We start from the raw sequence: 20304 nt of genomic DNA on the forward strand, positions 1-20304 counted from the left end.
TTGAACATTACAAGGCTAATTTTGTGGCAAAGAAATTTTTACAAACTGAGGGTATAGATTTTCTGAAAATATTTTCTCTCATTGTTAAGCCAGCAACCATCAGAATTGTCTTGGTACTAGCTTCCTTCAAACAGTGACCAGTTCAACAGCTTGACGTCAACAACGCCTTTCTTTATGGTGATTTATTTGAGGATGTTTACATATTGTTGTCTCCTAGAGTGCCCTCTTCTCGGCCCAATTAGTGTCGCAAGCTATTAAAATTCCTATATGGCCTTCGCTAATCAAGTTGAAAGTGGCACAAAAAATTATTCGTTCTTCTACTTTCTTATGGGTACCACCAAACAATATTTGGTTATAACTTGTTTATTAAGTTTCTAGGAATTGAAGTATGTATATTGTTAGTTTATGTGGACGATATTGTAATTACCAAAAATTCGTTATCTAAAATAGCCAACATCAAACATGTTTTAGATAAGAATTTTTGGATTAAGATCTGGGTACATTAAAATATTTTTTTAGGAATTGAAGTTGCACACTCTGTAAAAGGGATCTCTTTATCTCAGCAAAAATATTGTCTCGACTTAATATCTAATTCTAGTTTGTTAGGTGCAAAATTTGCTTTTGTGCCAATGGATAGTGCTACCAAATTATATCAAGACAGCAACTCTCTTATGGATTATCCTTTTATTTACCATCGTCTTGTCAGTCATCTCATCTATCTGACCACAATTCGTCCTGACATTATGTATGCCACACAACAATTTAGCCAGTTCATGGCCTCCCCTACTAAGAATCATTATGATGCTACCATTCAGGTTCTTAGATACCTCAAGGGTAGTCCTAGAAAGGGCTTTGTCTTCTCTAGAAGCACTTTTCTTCATATTTCTGGGTTCAACAATTCTGATTAGGTTGGTTGTTTGTTTGAACACGCATCGTTCTCTAATTTGGTCATTGTTTTTTCATGGAGAATTTGTTGGTTAGTTGAAAAACCAAGAAACAAAATACTGTGACACGTTCTTCTACTGAAGCAGAGTATCGTGCTTTAGCCAACACTACATGTGAGCTGCAATGGATTACTCTTCACACTATTTGTGAGTGTCCTCTAGTTCTTTATTGTGATAATTGCAACGCACTTCATATCGCAGCAAATCCAGTCTTCCATGAACAAACCAAACAATTGGAGATTGATTGTCATATAGTACGTCAAAAGACCCAACACGGTGTCATGAAACTTCTTCCCATGAATTTTTCTCGTCAATGGGAATATACTTACTAAACTCTTATCTCCTCAACCATTTCATTGGAGTTTATCCAAGTTGGAGATTATTAACATCTTCCATCTATCAGCTTATGAAAACATATTGAAGCATAAGCAACAACTGGTCCAAAACAATGATACAAACAATTCTGATAAGCTCATATTAAAATATTATGAGTTGTTAGTAGTTAAAAATTAGATTAATAATGATTAATAGTTAATAAATAAATATTTATTAGATTAATTTGTACTATCTTTTTATATAACTTAACTCTTGTATCATGTAAAATATAACTTCAATACATATTTCATTTTCTTTAATACTATTTTTATTTTATTGTTAATTTTAGAGGTCAAAAGGGTAATTTAATGTTTAATATGCAAGAAACTTCAGCTTTTGCTTACCCCCGGATGAGGCTACAGTAAATATGCCGTTAATTGTTGAAACCATAATCACAACGGCTCTTAAGCCACTTATTCTTATGCCATCCAGCTCAGCATACACTTCCAACTCACTTTGCATCCTCACCGTTCATCGCTTTCCCACCTGATGTTTCTTTTTATCCAAATCTGAATGACCGAAACTACCCTTGCAACGTTCACATTTTGCTTCGTCATAATCGCAAAAACCAGAGGCCATTATGGGCGTAATTTGGAAATTCATATCCTCATTTTTAAATGAAATATAATATTTCTTTTTCTGTCTCATCGAGTCATCGTCCTCTTCTTCCACTTCAGCACAGTGCTCTGTGTTTTACTCTTAGTCAATGGTGAATCTCGCATTTTGAGCTACCGAGTCCAGCAGACAAACTCACCGAGTCAAACCACCGAGTGAAGATCTAGCAGCATGTTGGACGGTCTACTTGGCAGAGGCTTTGCCGCTAAATGGTTCGCACTTCTTTCCTTTGATTTGTGCCTATGTATATTTCATTTTTTCCGGTTGATTGTTGTTATCTGATCAAGAAAGTGTTGAAGGATTTGACAATGCGGTTTTGCTGAATGTAATGCGCGGTTTCTCTTATTCTGTTTGCGTTTTTCAGCAAATCGCTGATCAAACTCACCAAGAGTCGAATCGATGTGATACGAAGGAAGAGAAGAGCGACCGAGAAGTTTCTGAAGAAAGATATGGCTGATCTGCTCACGAACGGTCTCGATATCAATGCCTATGGAAGAGTAATGCTTCCTTTGTTCTGTATTTTAGAGCAATCTTAGGTCTCGTTTATTTTGGATTCTTTGAGTAGGTTATCCTGTGGATCGATGTGATAACCTGTTTGCAATTGTGTCAAGGATGGCCTTTGTTTTGTTCTCTTGCATCATCATGAAGTTTTCTCAATTTAAGTTATTGTCTCGCTTGCGAGGTGGTTACAGGCTGAGGGACTGTTGGTTGAGCTAACACTGTCATCTTGTTATGATTTTGTTGAGCAATCCTGCGAGTTTGTATTGAAGCACCTCTCAGTCATGCACAAACTGAGGTATGATCTTTCTCTTAATGATTTCTTCTCGCTGTTAATGTTGATTCATCGGATTTCAGCTGCATCAATGATTTCTCTTTGCTTCATCATATCTCAACAAACATAAATGTAGGAATTGCATTATTTTTATGGAAATATTTCAAGTTCTGTCCATGCCGTTCTGAAAAGAAAAGTCGCTTTAATTGTCATCAACACAAAAAACTTGACTCTAAACCATAAGTATCTGTGACTGTATCAACCGAATATAACTCTGGCCTTTGTGCATGCAGTTTTTCTGTGTTGGACACGAATGTAATCATATAAGTTGGTGTGTTGCTTAACAATACATTTGGTGAATACTGGTTACAATCAACTTACGCATTATTGCTTTGGGAAGGTGGTGTTGTTGGAAATAGTTTCTCGGCAATGCTGATGTTGAATTTAATGTTTTCTTTCATTTGTCTATCTATTATAGTTACTGACTGAGATGAATTGCTTGGATAGTTACAGTGCCACATATATCCCTGAATTCTTATGGTTCAGTAGGTGTTTCAAAATTATCATTAACTTCAGAACTTGATAGTCTAGATAACTGCTTCCATTTCTTTCAGTGGGTGCCCTGAGGAATGTAGGGATGCGGTAGCATCTCTGATGTTTGCTGCTGCGAGATTTTCTGATTTACCAGAGTTACGGGACCTTAGGCAAATGTTTCAGGAGAGATATGGGAATTCCATAGAATGTTATGTCAATCAGGAGGTGACCATTCATAATTTTATCCTTGTTAGAACATTATTTATGAATGACTCATTCAGTCGTTCCTAGTTTTCTGCAGTCTGCACTGACTCACTAAATTTCTCATGATTAGTTTGCTGCAAATTTGAATTTTAAGTCTTCAACATTGGAGAAGAAGGTCTACTTGATGCAACGGATTGCATCTGAGTTTTCAATAAAGTGGGACTCCAAGGATTTTGAGCAGAGGATGTCAAAGTCTTCTACTTTTGCACAGGTGCTGTCTTCAAAATTTCCTTCATCTTATGATAGCCTCATTATCAAATTGAATACTTTGCGAATTCTTAATTTTTTTAGAATGTCTCTAAAATTCTTATATTTTTCTTATATAAATTACTTGCACAGGGTCATGATACTCGTACGTCTAACCCTTTGACTGATAACAATATACCGTCACATGCCAAGTGTGCTACCACAACAGGAGTCAAGCATGATACTCTGTTCGACAAAAGTCCTGACCATCCAAACAAGGGGTACAGATTTCAGAATGGTAAGGAAGCTGTTGTCCTCAACAGAGATGATGGTGGTCTTCAGTTCAGATCCACACACCCTGCAAATGGATTCAAGCCACTAAATGCTGTTGAAGTAATTCAAAAAAGGGACATCCATGATAATCCATTAACAGGAAGGCATAATAATAATTGGAAGGAGAATAGTATGCTAAAACCAAATCAGCATTCATCACAGAAGAAAACAGTAGAACAATTTGAAGGTCGTTCCATGCTGCAAGACAATTCATTCGCCACAAGACAGGATACTACTAAGAGAAGTGATAGTGGAGGTTATCGGAAGGAGGGTAGCATGCCAAAATCTATTGGGCATTCATTACAAGAGAAAACAGAGAGACAATTTCAAGATGCTTCTAAGCTGCATGACAGTTGTGGGGATACCACCCATCTTAGAGAAAACCATGACTCTACAACTGCTAGAAAATCACCTAGTCGTCTAGGAATGCGATTTAAGAGTAATGCGGATGAGCCATTTGCTGCTAATGATGTTACCATGCCTGATACTGATAACTTGTACAGAAAAGTTCAAAAGGATGAAACTCCTAAGCAGAAGCCCTACTACAGTAATGTCATTCCACCACCATATGTCAAACCTAAATCCAAACAGCAGAACAGCATATTTGGAGTAAATATGTCTTCAAATATTGACAGTGATGGCACCTCTATATATCTTTCAGCGCATGATAAGCCTGACACTGCCTCTACATCAGAGAGGATTCAAATAGGTTGGGAGGATGATGATCCTGACCAGCATTGGCAGGCGAATAGGCACAAGAGACCAAGTAAACAGAGTCATGAAAAAGGGTATTATGTTTGTGAAGATGCTAATGAAGCCTCTGTGTTGAAACCAAAATCCACGAGGCGGAAGCACTTAAGATCTCGATCTAGTCACACTGATGCTAAAAATGAAGATACTGGACCAAGGAGAAAATCGAGGAGCAGAAGCAGGAGACGAGGTGAATCAAGGCATGGCCTGCAAACTTTGTTGGATGATGAGCGATATCAAAATGCTGAAGAGGAAAGGTTAATAGACAAATTATTGATCCATTATAGCAAAAAACCATCGATCATTGTACCTGAGAAACTAAGAAGAAATTCTAAAAACAGTCATCCGCCCGAAATGGATCACACAACCAGGGAATTCCTACAGAATGAAAGGCAGGATGGATCTGATAAGTCACAAGAGATGGCTACTTATCCTCCACGATCAGTTTCCCTTCCTCGCGAACAAACTAGAGCGGTGGAAATTAAGAAAGTATATACTCGAGCTGCTACATTTCAGCCAGATAGATCTGAAGGAACTCGGCATGTACATCCCAAGTTACCGGACTATGATGATTTAGCAGCTAGGTTTGCAGCCTTGAGAGGAAGATGAAGAATGAAATTATAGTAACGATCAATGAATGAATGCTCCATCTTTCCTAAACTAATTGGAGATCGTCGCGCTTTAATCTCGCATAGTGTTTGTACTTGGCATGATTCAAGATTGCACGGTCGCGCTTTTAATATCTTCCTTAGAATTGTCTACTGATGGTCCCATCTGTATCGGTTGACATAATATTGTATAGGTTGCACGCGACGTTACTTCAAGTTTTGCCATTTATGATTGTAGTAGTGTCTAACAAAAATTGATGGTCTTCCTATTTTCTTCGGGTTGACATTTGGTACAATAAAAGAAGTTGAATCATTGGCAGAGGGCTCTTACCCATCTCTTTACTCTTTTTCCCCACGCCTCAGACCATAAAATGCTATTGAATCTTACAAAGGTCAAATTTATTTTATCAATTCTAATATGCAAAAATGCGGAATATCTCTCGAGAGTTGAGAACGACTGAACGAGGGAATGCAACTATGCAAAGGTGTTAACTTTATAGCATAGCTGTTAGAGGAGTTAACAGTAAATTGACGACGGACAAATCTGACCTTGTTGAGTGTCAGAACTCAGAACTCTCTTACCCAAGCTGTTGTGTTCCCTAGGGACCATTTACCCTTTCTAAGATTCGCTTGCGCATGTCCATGTCCATCTCTACTCATCTCTATGTCAAGGTGGGTAAAGTACTGTTTCCCGCCAAAACAAAGGTGCTTGCTTCTTCCCACCTCTACGTTGTCCTTATTAGCGTGCCCTCCTTTGCCGCCGCATTCTAAGCAAAGAGACAGAACCCAAAGAGATGAGGGGTACATCCAAAGTGATAATGGGTGCAACCTTGGTTATGGTTGTTATCCTCGCCGTTGTGCTTGCCCTTATACTTGTCCTCCTTGCTGAGCTCTATTGTTCTCTCTTACTCCGCCGACGCCACCACAGAAAAACCGACTCCAACGCCATCCCCATCGCCGCCACCCAAACAACCACCACCACAGACAATGCTGCTTCAGCTTCACACCCACAACACCATCTTCCTCCACCACCTCCGCCTCCGCCTCCAGCTCCTCATTTCAGGAGCATTTATGCTCAGGGAGTTCTCCAAGCCCCAAGTAGCTTCCTTTTACCCGCAGTTGTTGTTGGTTGCGATGATCAAGACATAGTTGGACCAAAGAAGCTTCATTCTGTGCTTCAAATCCAAACCCAAGAACCCAATGCGAGCCCTCCTCAAGTTGGAGCTCTCTCTTCATCTTCTTCATTCATATCGAAACCACCACAAAAGGCAAACCAAGAAGACCCACTTGAAGGTGGGGAACACCACCTTGTGTACATTTCAAATCCCATTTATGAGACAAGCGGGGCAGATACCCCATTTGAGACACCAGAGAGCTCACCGTCGCATTTAGAGAGAAATGGAACCGGTTCTTCTGAGGAAGACGAAGAAGCAGCTCCTCCATATACACCACCTTTGACCCCAATGAAGAAGCTCCCTCCTGCTGAGGCTGGGTCTGCTTCTGTATCTCTATCTCTGAGAGATGCAAGGTCATTGGACACTTCAGGCAGCGATTCTCGCAGCATCAACAATGATCCCTCTTCGTCATCCTCCGCTTCCCCTTGCACTTCCCCATCTTGGTAATCAACTCTCCTCCATCAATGCCGTAGAAAGCTTCATTCTCTTTTTAATTTTGTGAATGTATGTATATTAATTAATGTTATTAGTGAGCACTGAGCAGGCAGGCAGGGTCTTTTGTCCTAATTAGCGAGTGAGAGAAGAAGCTACGAGTAATTTTGTTTCATAACTGCCACTCATGGCGTCTCTCTCTCTCTCTCTCTCTCTCTCACTCTCAGCTTCTTTTTTGTTAGCCTTTGATTGATTGCTTTCTTGCTTCTTACCATTGGAAATGGACGGTTTGTTGCTTTCCCATTATTACTCCTCCTACTTTTGCATTCTTAGTTGATATTTCATTCCATATTTTTATACTTTGTAAAATTAGACTGACGGCTAAATAAATGCTAATGGAAAAGAGTGCTACTATATATTAGGACTATTAAAGTCCACTTATAAGAACTGTTTTGGCAATTTACTACAACACAAGGAGAAAACTATAATTTCCTCTTTTTTTTTTTTATTTGGAGAAAAAAAGTACTGTTTCTTGCTTTTTGATATGATAAATGAGTTTGGCAATTTTGTGGGCATGGACAAATAAATAATTAGAATAAACAGGGACAACGCAGGGACAGCCTTAGTTCTTACTCCTGTGCAATAAGGACAAGAATGGTTGTTGGTGCTGGAGCTCCATTAGGCAAGAAGTTTCATTTAACAGCCTCACGGTCTTATTATTAAACACACTTAATCAGCTATCCTATGTGCTTTAGATAAAGAAAAATAAATTATTGCATGCGGTTTGGGCGTTACTTTGCAGGTTTGTTTCTTTATTCATCCATCTTGAAAGCAGGAAAATACCAAGTTAGAAGCTTCTGGAATACAAATGAAATGCAGATTCAACCTATATTGATAATAGCATTAACTAAACACAGCAAAACAAGCTTCTTCTTCTGGTTTCTTGAGGTATGCTATGCAGCTTGATTCCGGTTTGGCGTGAAGGGTTTGCTTTTGCCAATCTTTTTGCTGCAAAAAGAAAAGGAAAGAAACACACACATTCCATCACTCATCCAGATTTATTTGATGGTAGAGTTAGAGATTAACACCGCCTACCTATTTCATAGAAGAGCTCGTTCACATTCTGTGCAGTTTTTGCTGAAGTTTCAAGAAAAGACAATCCATTTTCTTTCGCATATTCTTCACCCTCCTGCATATACATGAAACAAACATCACCGTTTCACCACCCAAAACCTAATTCTTTCATTAAATTTGCACATGTAATGTAAGCATATATATCAAAAAGAAATACCTCATTTGCAACCTTTCTCTCCGCTCCCAAATCAGCCTTGTTAGCCACCAAAAACATTATCAAACTCGGATTTGCTGATCACATGGTTCATCAGATAAATTGAGTTAGAATCCTAGTTACTCGCTACTCATTTATGAGATATAGACAAACTTACCATGTCGTTGCACTTGTTGAACCCACTTCTTTGCTCGCGCAAAAGATTCCTGGTTACACAATGCATCACTTACAAATCAGCTCCTCATGTATGGACCTTACTCTCCCCCCCCTAAAAAACAATGTGGATATTTTTGCTTCGCCTAATTTCCATGAACCTCAGCTTTTACATGTGAAGACTAGTTTTCTACAAAAATGTTTTATTTCCTGACCCAAAAAAAAAATTTGAGACTTATAGCCTTATAGGCTTTTATCCTTGAAACAGCTGTGAAGTTTACTTATATAGATATGAATTCAAGATGTTCATTTAAGGAATATTTTGGGTAAGAAACAATGAAATGATATAAGCGAATATTGAAACAAGTGATTAGTGATGAGAAGATTAATAGAGTTAGTAGTTAGTAGTTTAGTACCATGCTTGTAATGTCATAGACAACAATGGAAGCAGCAGCACCACGATAGTACATAGGGGCCAAACTATGGTAACGTTCCTGCCCTGCTGTGTCCCATATGTCAAATTTGACAGTGGCTTCGTTCAAAGACAAAACCTGAGTGAAGAACGCTGCCCCAATTGTTGATTCCTGCACCCTTCCACATAGAATAAGGTTAATCCATTCCCAACACTAATAGCCATATAATATATTAAGAAAATGCAATAACTAAGAGTAACCTGGTACTCAGAAAATTGGCCTTTCACAAATCTAAGAACCAAACTTGTCTTCCCTGCTCCCATGTCCCCAAGAAGTACCTGCCAGATCATTAATCATTATTCATCGCCTGATTAATCAGGCTTGCCTCTTTTTCTAATGAAATTGATGAAAGTATATAACATAAATGGTCCAAGATATATGTATACAAGGAGCTACTAGAGGACATTGCAAATGAGTAGATCAAAGCCAACGTGTGTCACATAATCAAATATTACTATGGTTGCACATCAAAACTTGTGATAGATTTTGCACAAGGAATTAGTGGAATTCAAATTATTTTATATTACAAGCTATCTGCTTCTATCAATCCACTATAATTACTTAATTAATAATAATATGCAAAACAAATATAGATCTATTTATTGAAGGGAGTTACCCTTATTTAATTGAAGACATACCCACCAGTTTGGCTTGTAAACGCTTGTTTCCAGTCCTTGCCATGGCTTAGAGCTAATCAATGAAAAAAGGTGGACAAAATTTCCACAGATTATTGAAAAGCGAACCTAGAAAAAGGCAATGATATGTTCCAGAAAAAGAGCTAGGGAAGAATAAGAGAGGATGATTAGTGCTAATGCCAAAGAGAAACAAATAAAGGGGCAACCGAAGCAAAGACAAATTGAAAAGAATGGTAGATTTAGTTGGACTGGTTGTTATGCTGATTTCTTCTCTATTTATGTAATGAGAAATGTATGACTCAGTAATGAGTTGTTCCATTACCTTGACATCTTATCAACACACCAAAATGCAATCCCTTCTCTTCATGACTCATAATCCATTCAAATTATTACTTTTGGCAACTATCATCGTCTTTTCTCCTCCATAATATTATTCAACCACACACACATAAGTTATCAAAAAATACTTGAGAGCAAAGAGGTTTGAAAATTAAGATTTTCGTCTTTAAGCTTAGCACACATAAATAATAAAATATTTTAAGGACATTTTAAGGACATATGTTTGTCAATAATTAATAAAGGTTAGTGCTGCCTGGATTCACTAGAGCGAAAAAAGCATCTAACGAGTACATCGTACTTGCATTATGAATTTAGGATTATGGTATTTTAGAACTAGAAATGCTAGAGAATAAGTAGAATTTATTGTTTTTACTCAGCAATTAATCACTAATATTTAAAAGTATGTTGTTGGATTGTTAAACTAAAAAATTGGACTAATGATTAAAAGTGTTGATAAAAAATACTCAATTTTGTTTATTTTTGAGTTTTTCTCTTTTAGAATCTTGTGAATTTTTTAAGCTCTTTGGGCCAACTCTAAATAAGACTCGGAGAATTAGTACCATGTTGGATCAAATTAAGTCTTTATTATTAAACCCCACTACCAAAAAAAAAATCTTTACTATTAGGCCGAAGATTATAATCTAGGAACGATATAACTTTTTTTTTTCTTCTTAGCTAGAATCACATTAATCACAAGTCTAATTAGGTACTATAGGTTAATTGTTAAGTCTTTCAAATTTTAAATTTTAAGATGACATAACCAAATACAACTTGTTCTTGTGTTGATAAGTTCTTCATTATTGTATAACTCGTTCTGGACGAAGTCAAATTTGCTTCTTTCTTAGCGGATGATGTATATTTTGGTAATAAAAAAATATAAAGGTGCAGATTTTTGTAAAAGGTACTTCAATGCTAAAATTAATATATAAGTGTATATTTCAATGGCAACATCACGATATGAAGTAAAAAAGCATATATTCTTTCGGAATTCTAATGTTATCGAACTAGGAATAAAAATAGTCATAATGAGGATGATGATGATGATTTTATTAGTTATCATTTAGAGAAAAGTCAATTCATCAACAAAATACGCAGTTTGTGAACTGCCAATTACGATACGTACATATACGCTAATATACAAAGTCTGATTAGCCCTCTGTAACAAAGATTAAAGTAATGTGCGCATATTCACTCGATTGAAGCCAAGGCGCTTTGTCTCTTATTTTTTCTCGCTAAATTATTTTGCAAGTTTTGTTCTTCGATTCAAATCCACATACATTTTCTGTCTCCTACTTTTTCCTGTCTCTTTCATCTCCACCCATTCTTTTCCATCAACTTCACTTCTCTATTCTCAAATTTCAAATTCCGCCACCCAAATCACTTCTTCTCAGATCATCCTACCCTTTTCACTTCATTAAAATTTTCTGATCTCTTCCTGAATTTTACTTCTATACAGTTCAATTTCATTCCCCCTTTATTCTCCTGTTACCACCCAAGACCCTCCCTTCTCTCCTACCCTCTTCTTCCCATTTTTCTTTTCCTAGAAGACTCCACAAGTCACTGCCATTCACCAGCGATTCCAAGAAAGAGAAGAGTCTACCTGCAAAAAGTCTTAAGTTCTCCACGAGTCGTGCATTGTACCCACGGGCTAGGATCTAAAGTTAATATTAAAATATAGGATAATTTACACATATAAATTAAATAAAGATTAAAATTATACAATGTCCTAAACTAAACTTGATTACATGTATATTTTATTTGACTTTTTATGTAAATTGAATCAAATAAATTCTATTTATACTTTTTTTTTAATATAAATCAAATCAATTGGATTCAATTTACACTATGTTGGAAGCACATGGTAAATCAAAATCATTAAACTCGATTTATGTTATATTGGTGGTAACACATGGTAAATCGAATCCATTGAATTCGATTTACCCTAGATATATAGTCCATAGTAAATCCAATCTATTGAATTCGATTTACAAGAGAGACATGCAAGATAAATCGAATCAAATATATTCGAATTACAAGGAGACGTCATCAATATAAATCAAAATCAATTGATTTGATTTAGTGTTGGTATTTTTTATATAAGAATTTGAGTTAGGTTGATATGATTTACAACCACATTTTATCCCTTCCACCATATCCTATGCGAGAGAGAATTTTCAAACCACAAAATGCTAAGGTTCAAAACTGTAAATATGGATGACGACTCAAATCGTATCTATGGATTAGATGGAGTTGTCCATATTACTGGTAGCACCAATAAAGAAGTTAGTAGATAAAATTTCTTTTTTTCAAGTTAGATTAGAAATGTTAGCATTACTGAGTGACATAGAATATTTGACTAGAAATGTTAGTTAGAGTAGTAGTGATTAGAAGTTTTGTTAGAATTTTTAAATTATAAATGTTAGTCAGACTAGTAATTAAACTTGTTGTGGGAATTGTTAAATTAGAAATGTCATTGATAACAGTGATTTAGAATTGTTTTATATTAGAGTTTTTAAGAAATATTTTCGTGTTAGGTGAATTTAGATTTAGCGAGAATTTGATTTTTATGAATAAGGTTAACATATTGCAGGATTATAATTTTGATTATTGGTATCCTTTTGAAAGGGACATGCATAATTTAAAATTCTTTTAATGTAGTTTTTTGTTAATTACTTAAAGTTTATTATGGTTCTTAGTAAATTTTTTTATTACTATGCAGCCGACCCCATGTATTACCAGCATGAGGAGGCAGCATGTATGCTCTTGGATGATCGGATCATACCATACTTGCAGATGGTTGGTTCTCTACCCTTTCCTGGAACTAGGATCATAATAGGAATATCTGTCATCGCAATCGCAAGCTCATCTAAAGATCCATTATCACCAAATTCTTCATCATTAACGCAGTTTAGGTCAACTGTGAAGGATGGAGATGCTATCAAAACTGTTTTGGGTGAAAGTACAGGAACAGATAAATAGGCAATAATTGGCATTGAACTAGAAGCTCCTGGCATTGTTATAGATTGAGAATTTCGATTCAATAGTTCATGGGTTTTGACCTCGGAAAATTGGCGAAAATAGTGAAATAAAACTTGTAAATTTTTATCACCATCTCGGACAATAGAAATTGGAATCCTATAAAATAATTTTTCCACCTGTTTCATGATATTAACTCCCCGTTTCTGGATTATAGTATTCTGAAGCTGAGCAAAACTCATAAAAGAATTGATAAAGACACTCAATGGATCCTTATCAGTAAATTTTATTCCCTCCAATATTTTTTCTTAATCGTTTCTCTATAGTGCACAATAACTAAAAAACTATCATCACTAGCTCTTATAAGTGCCACTCTAATGAAGAGCAAAATTTTTAGATATATTTATATGAGAGATACTCATAGCTAAATCGAATTAAATAAATTTGAAATACTGATTTCTAAATCCTAGCTAGTAATTTGAATCAATTAGATTCGATTTACTTTGGATCAACATGTTTAGTAAATCAAAACATGTCAGTATCGATTTACTATTGCATTCCTTCTCCTATAAATTGCTTCGATCTACTATTATTGCGTGTTGTCAAAAGTTTATGGCTAGTAAATCGAATTTAATTGTGTCAATTTATTATGTCTCATGTTAAATCGAATCCTTACATTAAAAAAAATATAAATCAAATTTATTTAATTCGATTTACATAGAGTTAAACGAAACATGCATATAATCAAATTCAATTTAGAATATCAATGTAATTTTTTTTCTTTTAATTTATCTATTTAAATTACCCTAAAATATAAACTAATGTTTTTTAAGTGTCTTTAATATTTTTAATTACATAAAGTATTTAGAATATGTTGGACAAGCTAATACTAATACTATTTAGGTGGAGAAATGCTAGAAGACTAATAGAATTTATTGCTTTTTGCTTGCAATTAATCATCAATATTTAAAAATGTAAGATAAAAATATATTAATAAATTACTAAATTAAAAAAAAAAGAGTTAATGTCTAAAAGTGATGACCAAAAATAATAAATTCTATTGGTCTTTAAACATTTTTTATTTAGATGTGTTAAGAGAAATATTATATTTTATTATGATATAGTTTGGACACAAAAATATAAGCATATTAAACACGCACATGACAACAAAATAATATTGGTGCTTCGCAGATCACAAATCAACTAATATCCAACATGCCAAATAGGTCATGTCTCTGGATAAACTATCGAAAAGTCTTTCTCTGGATGGATATATTCACAATGTGAGTGTCTTGTTCTTTGTATGTACTTTCCTTTGTTTCCATTTATCCTATTCCTATTGATCATATTATCGGATAAACTAACGAGTCCAGTCTATTGCTTGGGAGCTTACGGTTTTATGTTCTATTTCACTTTCTGATGAGGTTCTTTTCATCCTTCTTTCACGGTACTATTTTACTATTGGTCACTCAGGAATATTTAGCCTTGTAAGGTGGTCCTTGTTGATTCACACGGAATTCCACGTGCCCCATGCTACTCGGGTCAGAGCGTAAGCTAGTGATGCTTTCGGCTACTAGACTTTCGCCATCTAAGGTGCAGCACTCCACCGCTTCGCCTAGCAACACATAATAATGTTATTATGTTATAAATGGAATCCATTTTTTGGATATTCTAAAAAAACCAAGAAGTCGAGTTGGATCGTTTCAATTCCTTTCCATTTAGATTCTATCCGTTTGTTTTGTTGCAAATTCAAATTTGAGTATTAAATTAGATTCCCATCATTTCAACTTAAAAATAAGAGATACCCTCTAATTACTATAACTTCATATTCTGATTTATAATGCTTGAACCTACACATTCATTATTAATTTTCTGCATTTTCACCATGCAGTCGCAGAACACAGCAGCTTTCACAAGAACTACATTTTGGTGTTTGGTTCTGTTTTGGAGCTCTACATAGTAGCCAGTACTTGTTTTAAAATATTTACACTCCGTATAAACTAATTTTGACATTCAATTTAGTCATAAATTAGTGTCCTTTATGGAACAAAATACTCAAAATAGTGTGCTCTTGCAATAAAATGAAATCGGATGAGATGATAACTTTCCAAGAGCGCCAAAGGGATTAATTCTATTGGCTACTATATGTAATTTGAAGTTCCAAGATAAAGTTTTTAAGGAGAATATGAAAAATGAAACGATGATGGAGACAAGCAGGAGATGAAAGAAGAACAGAATTCTGAAAAGACTTGTGGCTTCAAAATGATCGTTTAATTTATCTGTTTTCTAGATTGTTCTAGATTTCAAATAAATAAAAAATTCTCTAATAGCAGAACGTGGGTATTGGAATGGATTACCTAAGAACTTGGGATGTCAGATGTTGCAAAGTAAACAGACAAGGGAAGGCTAAATTTTTCATATGAATGATTTTAGTATAAACTATGAGAATATATATATATATATATATATATATATATATATATATATATATATATATATATATATATATATGATAATAATATAAAATATTACCGATGTTTTGTAATAAAAAATTTAATTATAAAAATTATAATATTATTGCCATTTTGATAAAATAAAAAATTGAACTATAAAGACCTAGAATAATGTATAACACATATTTTAAATTATTTTTAGATAATTCACATCTAATAATTCAATTGAAAAAAATATGATGGAAAATATTACCAACTAAAGCTTTACCTCGAAATTATTAAAAAAAAAAAGAAAAGAAAAGTGATAACAGATTACCTCTGAGACTGAAATATTGGCATTGGATTGATTGGTTGAGGTGTTGAATGGTTCCCAGATCAATTTAGAACAACTCCATCCAATGACCAAAATATGAGGTTCTGTTTTTGATAAAAGTAGAGGCCAACTATTGAAAAAAAAAAAAAAAAAGTTCTAACATGTTTTTCAAAAGAAGAGTTTTATCATTCAATAATAACTTATCACGGGGTAAGTTATTATAAAAATAAATAATTATATTAAATAATTATTTTTTATTTAATTTAATTTATATTAATTATCTAATAAAATCTTTTAAATAATAATTAATTAAATAAATACATTAAATAATTAAATTATATTTAATTTATTAATAATCATAATAATTTATATAAATTATCTCAGTTAGGAGAAAAAAATTTTGCACTGTATTATTAATTTTTATAAAAAAATGCCCAACTATAGAATATGCAGCAGCATCGAAAGTTGAAAGAAGACTTAACTAATCGCATATGGCAATGTTACGATACTTGTTGTTAACTATAGAGTTTCACTATGTTTTTTTTATATTGGTATTTTATAAATTAGTTTAATTTTGAATTATATATTGTGCACTATTGTTATATATGAAGTTATTAATTTTTTTAATATTAATATTTTCAATAGTGAATTATTTTTGAATTTATAAATTTTAATAATATTATTACAAAAAATAGTAACTATATTAATTTTAATTAATTAATTAAGTAGGGTTACAATAGAGACTAAAGTTAGTTCCTTCTAATGGAGAAGAAAGAGATATTTTGAGTTTCTATTTACTGTTTATGACGCAAAAACTGATGTGGAGTTACTTTTTATGACAAATGGGTCATAAATAGGAATTGAAAAAGTTGGTCTCAGAATTGAGAGATAAATAATAACAATCATGCTAGATAACAAATTGGAGAATGAGCTACAAATAAATAAAAAAATATCTAAAATCAATTAAAAAAATATTTAAAATCTAAAAAAAATTCAAAATAAAAAAAAGAAAATCTAAAATATAACCAAAAAAAATTCTAAAACTAAATGAAAAAAACATCCAAAATTATTGTAAAAAGAATATCTAAAATTTAACAAAAAGAAAGATTCGAAACATAATAAAAAGAAACATTTAAAATCATTATACAACAACTTTCAAAACCTAACCAAAAAAATATTCAAAATTTGAACACAATTTAAATATTCTTTTAATTATGGTAAAAAAAGCGCATTATTTTTTAATGTTTCTTATACTTGAATTTCGAATGTTTAAATTTTAGAACTTTCGAATGATTTTCTAGAAATGTACAATTAAAAGTAAATAAAAACAAACTTTAAAAAAATATATAATTTTGGATGTTTTTTATTCTTAGATTTCAGCTATTTAAATTTTAAAAATTTTGGATATTTTTCTAAGTATTAAAAACAAAGGCATCATTTTGAATATATTTTATACCTAGGTTTTAGATATTTAAATTTCAGAGGTTTCACACTTTTTCTGTGAATGTACATTAAAAAATAAATAAAAATAAATAATATCTTTGGATTTTGGATGTTTAAATGTTAGATGTTTCAGATGTTTCTTTTTTTTTTTATGATTTTGAATGTTTTGTTTTGTTAGATTTTAGATTTTTTTAATGATTTTGGATGTTTATTTTGGTCAAATTTTTTTATATTCTTTTCTATGAATTTATATTTTTTTGTTAAGTTTTAAATATTATTTTTTAAATTCCTAGAAAAAGAAACATCTAAAACCTATAAAAAAGACACATTTAAAATCTAAAAAAAAAAACATTTAAAATTATTAAAAAGAATCATCCAAGACTTAAAAATAAGAAACATCCAACAATATTAAAAAGAATCCTCTCACTTCTTGATTATGGAGAGGTGAAAGAGGCGTGGAAAGAGAGAAGCGGAGGGAGAGGTGCAGAGAGAAAAAAAGAAGAAAAATAAAAGATACGGAGGTGTGATGAAAAGAAGAGAAGTGAACGAAAGTGGGAGGATGCGTAATTTTTTAACGTAAAACTAGTTTTTTAAATTTTTTTAAAAATTGGATTTTTTTGTAAAGTTAATTGCTTGGCTACATATAGAATTAGTTTCTAAGATTTTCTCAAATGATATTAAAAAAAATAAATTTTATGATTTGTGAAATAAAAAGAGGGAATAATAACTATGGATTCTGAAATATGTGACACTTTTTGTGAACTATACCAAGAATGAGTATGCAAAAAAAAAAAAAAATTGCAATAGCTTGTGACGGATAAAGATGTAAATATGTAATAGTCTATAGATTTTTTTTTATGTCGTTATATTTTCTTGATGTCTTATATTGTTTTCAGTCTTGTTTCTACATTGTATTATATTAGACTTGATAAAGTTCTTTCCTTCAAGGATAATAAATAAATAAATAGTAAGAAACTAATTTAATCCTAGAATTTGAATAATCCTACATTATTACTCAACCATGGTTATTAATTTGGGAGCATTTTTGTGGCCAAGGACTTAAGGTGGCTAAGGTGATCACGTGAGGTATCGAGCATGACTTGTGGATACGTGTAGTGAGACCTTGTAGTTGACTTTTTATTATGACACGCTGAATTCACTAATTAGGGTAAAAGTGATAACCGTTGATAACATTAGTGGAGGACAAGATCAGAGAATTGAAATTTGAATTTGGAAAAAATTTTATTGGAAAAAATAAGAGAACTTCAAAAAATACGATTAGGACTCGAACAAGGAATCAGTGAAAGGGGCAATGACTCCTCCCAAACTTTTAATTTTTTAGTTTAACTCTCTTTTAATTATTACTTTTTCTCTCTTTTTAACTTATATTTTTTATGTTCGTCCCTCCCAAAAAAATTTCTAGCTCCACCCCTGCAAGGAATTAAGTCGAATGGTGGTACAGTGAGTCAGATTGAGTAGTTGTTGAAGGATCTTGATTTCACGTTGTTCTTGGGGATCGTTGTTGAAGGTGAAACCAGAGACAAGTGTCGTCAGTCGTTGGCGGCGCACTAGTTGGGCGTGGATTGAAAAAGGTAGTGCGCGTGGATTCGACTATCAAGGTGTCAAAAGTCGTTTTAAGGAAGTGGTATATCATCAGCAACGTTGACAAGTGTTACATTCACCAGCATGTTATCATGACTTCTTCTTTTGTCTTCGTCGTTGTTGTTAATTTCTCTCTTTTGGTTGTTAGTATCTTCGATAAGTATGGTACATTTTTTTCCACCCTCCCCTAAATGATATGGTAATAATTAATTACATTAAAGTGTAATTGTAACTGTATCGATTAAACAGAATTTAGTTGGTATATTATGAAATATGATTATGAATGTATAGGAGGTTTGTAGTGCAGAAGTGATGGTAGGAGATGTTTCCAAGAAGTTTGATGTGTTAATAAAGAATTGTATGGGTGCTTGAATTGGCATCAATATTGTGAACCAGATGTTGGGATTTTGTGTTATCTTTGGTGTTGATATTTCAGGTCGTAAATGGTTTGTATTGTAGGTACTTAAAAACTCCTTGGAATGGATATTGGCAACGAAGGGAGCTTGGAATTTTTCGGTCAATGAACTGATGGATGGAATAGTGGTTCTGGCGAGGAAGAGGTCTCTATGGGGTCAAAGTCACTGTCAGGAATGGGCAGAGAGAGTGAGGTAGCAGAGAGAGTGAATGTATCTGGTGAAGGGGAGGAGGGTGGCACGGTGCTTTCATTGGAGTCGCCAGCTGGTTCAGACAATCCTACAAGTGATGATGTGGATGGTTCTATGCTGTCAACCGCGGCTGCGTTGGCTGAAGTTGAATTTGATGTGGTTGAAAAGACTTAGGCAAGATACACGGAGTATGCAAAGGCCACTGGTTTTGCGATTCAAAAAGGGGATTTCATTAAAGACGATGAAGGTAATGTTGTGAGAAAATTTTTCTACTGTAATCGACAAGACTTGCGAGAGAAGAAGTATTATGAGAAGACAAATAGAAAAGGAGCGTATAAGGTAGAGACTAGGACCAAATGCAATGCGAAATTTGTTATGTTCTTAGACAAACAGAGAGAGAAGTGGAGGATGAAGACATTTGTTCAAGATCATAAATGTCTCTGGCCCATGTCATGCCGGCGAAAACTCCCATCTTGTTTTGTCACGACCCATAAGACCTCTTCCGTAACCCTTGGAGATAGGCGGGACGGAAGTACGCTGGTTACGCCATTGTTCATCACTTCTACCTCTATTCTTTTACTCTTTTGTGCTATGGGAACCAAAAAATCTTTTAAGCCTCCTAAAAAGTTATACTAACGTGCCTTTCGTGTCTAATTATCGTTGTAGGGATAACTTTCATACTAAAACATGACTGATCCAAGGTGGTCTTCTGGAACAGTCGCTAGTCCTCCCTTCGACAACTGTGTAATGTCATTCAATACCCCGCTCGAGTGTACCACAAAAAGACTAAGGAGAGCACACCTCTAAGGATGTGGTGCACAGATTTCTTGTCACCATCCCAACAGGAATCGAGTCTGCCGTCCTCAGTATGGCTTGAAGATAATCATCGATGAACACCTGGCACGCGAGGATGCCGCAGGGAGGATGGATTACAAAGGTGCTTGAGTTATCAAAAAAGAAATGGGTGACTACAACTACAATCAGCTAGAGGATGTGCAGAGCTATTATGCACGAACTCCAATTCAAGATAGATATC

The 20304-nt window shown here is 33.9% G+C and overlaps 2 protein-coding genes across 6 annotated transcripts; one reads left to right on the forward strand and one right to left on the reverse strand.

The window, feature by feature from the left end:
* The first annotated feature begins 1901 nt into the window (after positions 1-1901).
* LOC112738115 (uncharacterized) lies at positions 1902-5694 on the forward strand. The gene is made up of 6 exons (XM_025788409.3): positions 1902-2146; positions 2299-2431; positions 2627-2730; positions 3321-3465; positions 3575-3715; positions 3844-5694. The coding sequence occupies exons 1-6, from the start codon at positions 2106-2108 to the stop codon at positions 5380-5382; spliced, it is 2103 nt and encodes a 700-aa protein (XP_025644194.1). The 5' UTR covers positions 1902-2105; the 3' UTR covers positions 5383-5694.
* A 1972-nt stretch (positions 5695-7666) lies between these two features.
* On the reverse strand, positions 7667-10029 carry LOC112738116 (ras-related protein Rab5). 5 transcript variants are annotated; one of them, XM_072211789.1, is made up of 8 exons: positions 9860-10029; positions 9541-9592; positions 9103-9180; positions 8846-9013; positions 8434-8482; positions 8280-8353; positions 8084-8177; positions 7667-7996 (listed from the first exon to the last, which is right to left on the reverse strand). In XM_072211789.1, the coding sequence occupies exons 1-8, from the start codon at positions 9865-9867 to the stop codon at positions 7896-7898; spliced, it is 624 nt and encodes a 207-aa protein (XP_072067890.1). In that variant the 5' UTR covers positions 9868-10029; the 3' UTR covers positions 7667-7895. The 5 variants fall into 5 exon arrangements, with proteins under 5 accessions (XP_072067890.1, XP_072067891.1, XP_025644195.1 ...); XM_072211790.1 differs by having other exon boundaries at positions 9545-9592; positions 9860-9968; XM_025788410.2 differs by lacking the exon at positions 9860-10029 and having other exon boundaries at positions 9545-9829.
* Positions 10030-20304: the final 10275 nt, after the last annotated feature.

The sequence above is a fragment of the Arachis hypogaea genome, chromosome 13 (assembly GCF_003086295.3).
Source record: "Arachis hypogaea cultivar Tifrunner chromosome 13, arahy.Tifrunner.gnm2.J5K5, whole genome shotgun sequence".
Taxonomy (NCBI): Eukaryota; Viridiplantae; Streptophyta; class Magnoliopsida; order Fabales; family Fabaceae; genus Arachis; species Arachis hypogaea.

Excerpts from the sequence above, each read along its gene's own strand:
- LOC112738115 (XM_025788409.3), top strand. The coding sequence starts at position 2,106 with ATGTTGGACGGTCTACTTGGCAGAGGCTTTGCCGCTAAATG. Across the intron at positions 2,147-2,298 it reads AGAGGCTTTGCCGCTAAATG|CAAATCGCTGATCAAACTCA; the intron begins GTTCGCACTTCT and ends TGCGTTTTTCAG. Across the intron at positions 2,432-2,626 it reads ATATCAATGCCTATGGAAGA|GCTGAGGGACTGTTGGTTGA; the intron begins GTAATGCTTCCT and ends AGGTGGTTACAG.
- LOC112738116 (XM_072211789.1), bottom strand. Across the intron at positions 8,483-8,845 it reads TCTATGACATTACAAGCATG|GAATCTTTTGCGCGAGCAAA; the intron begins GTACTAAACTAC and ends TTGTGTAACCAG. Across the intron at positions 8,178-8,279 it reads AGAGAAAGGTTGCAAATGAG|GAGGGTGAAGAATATGCGAA; the intron begins GTATTTCTTTTT and ends ATGTATATGCAG.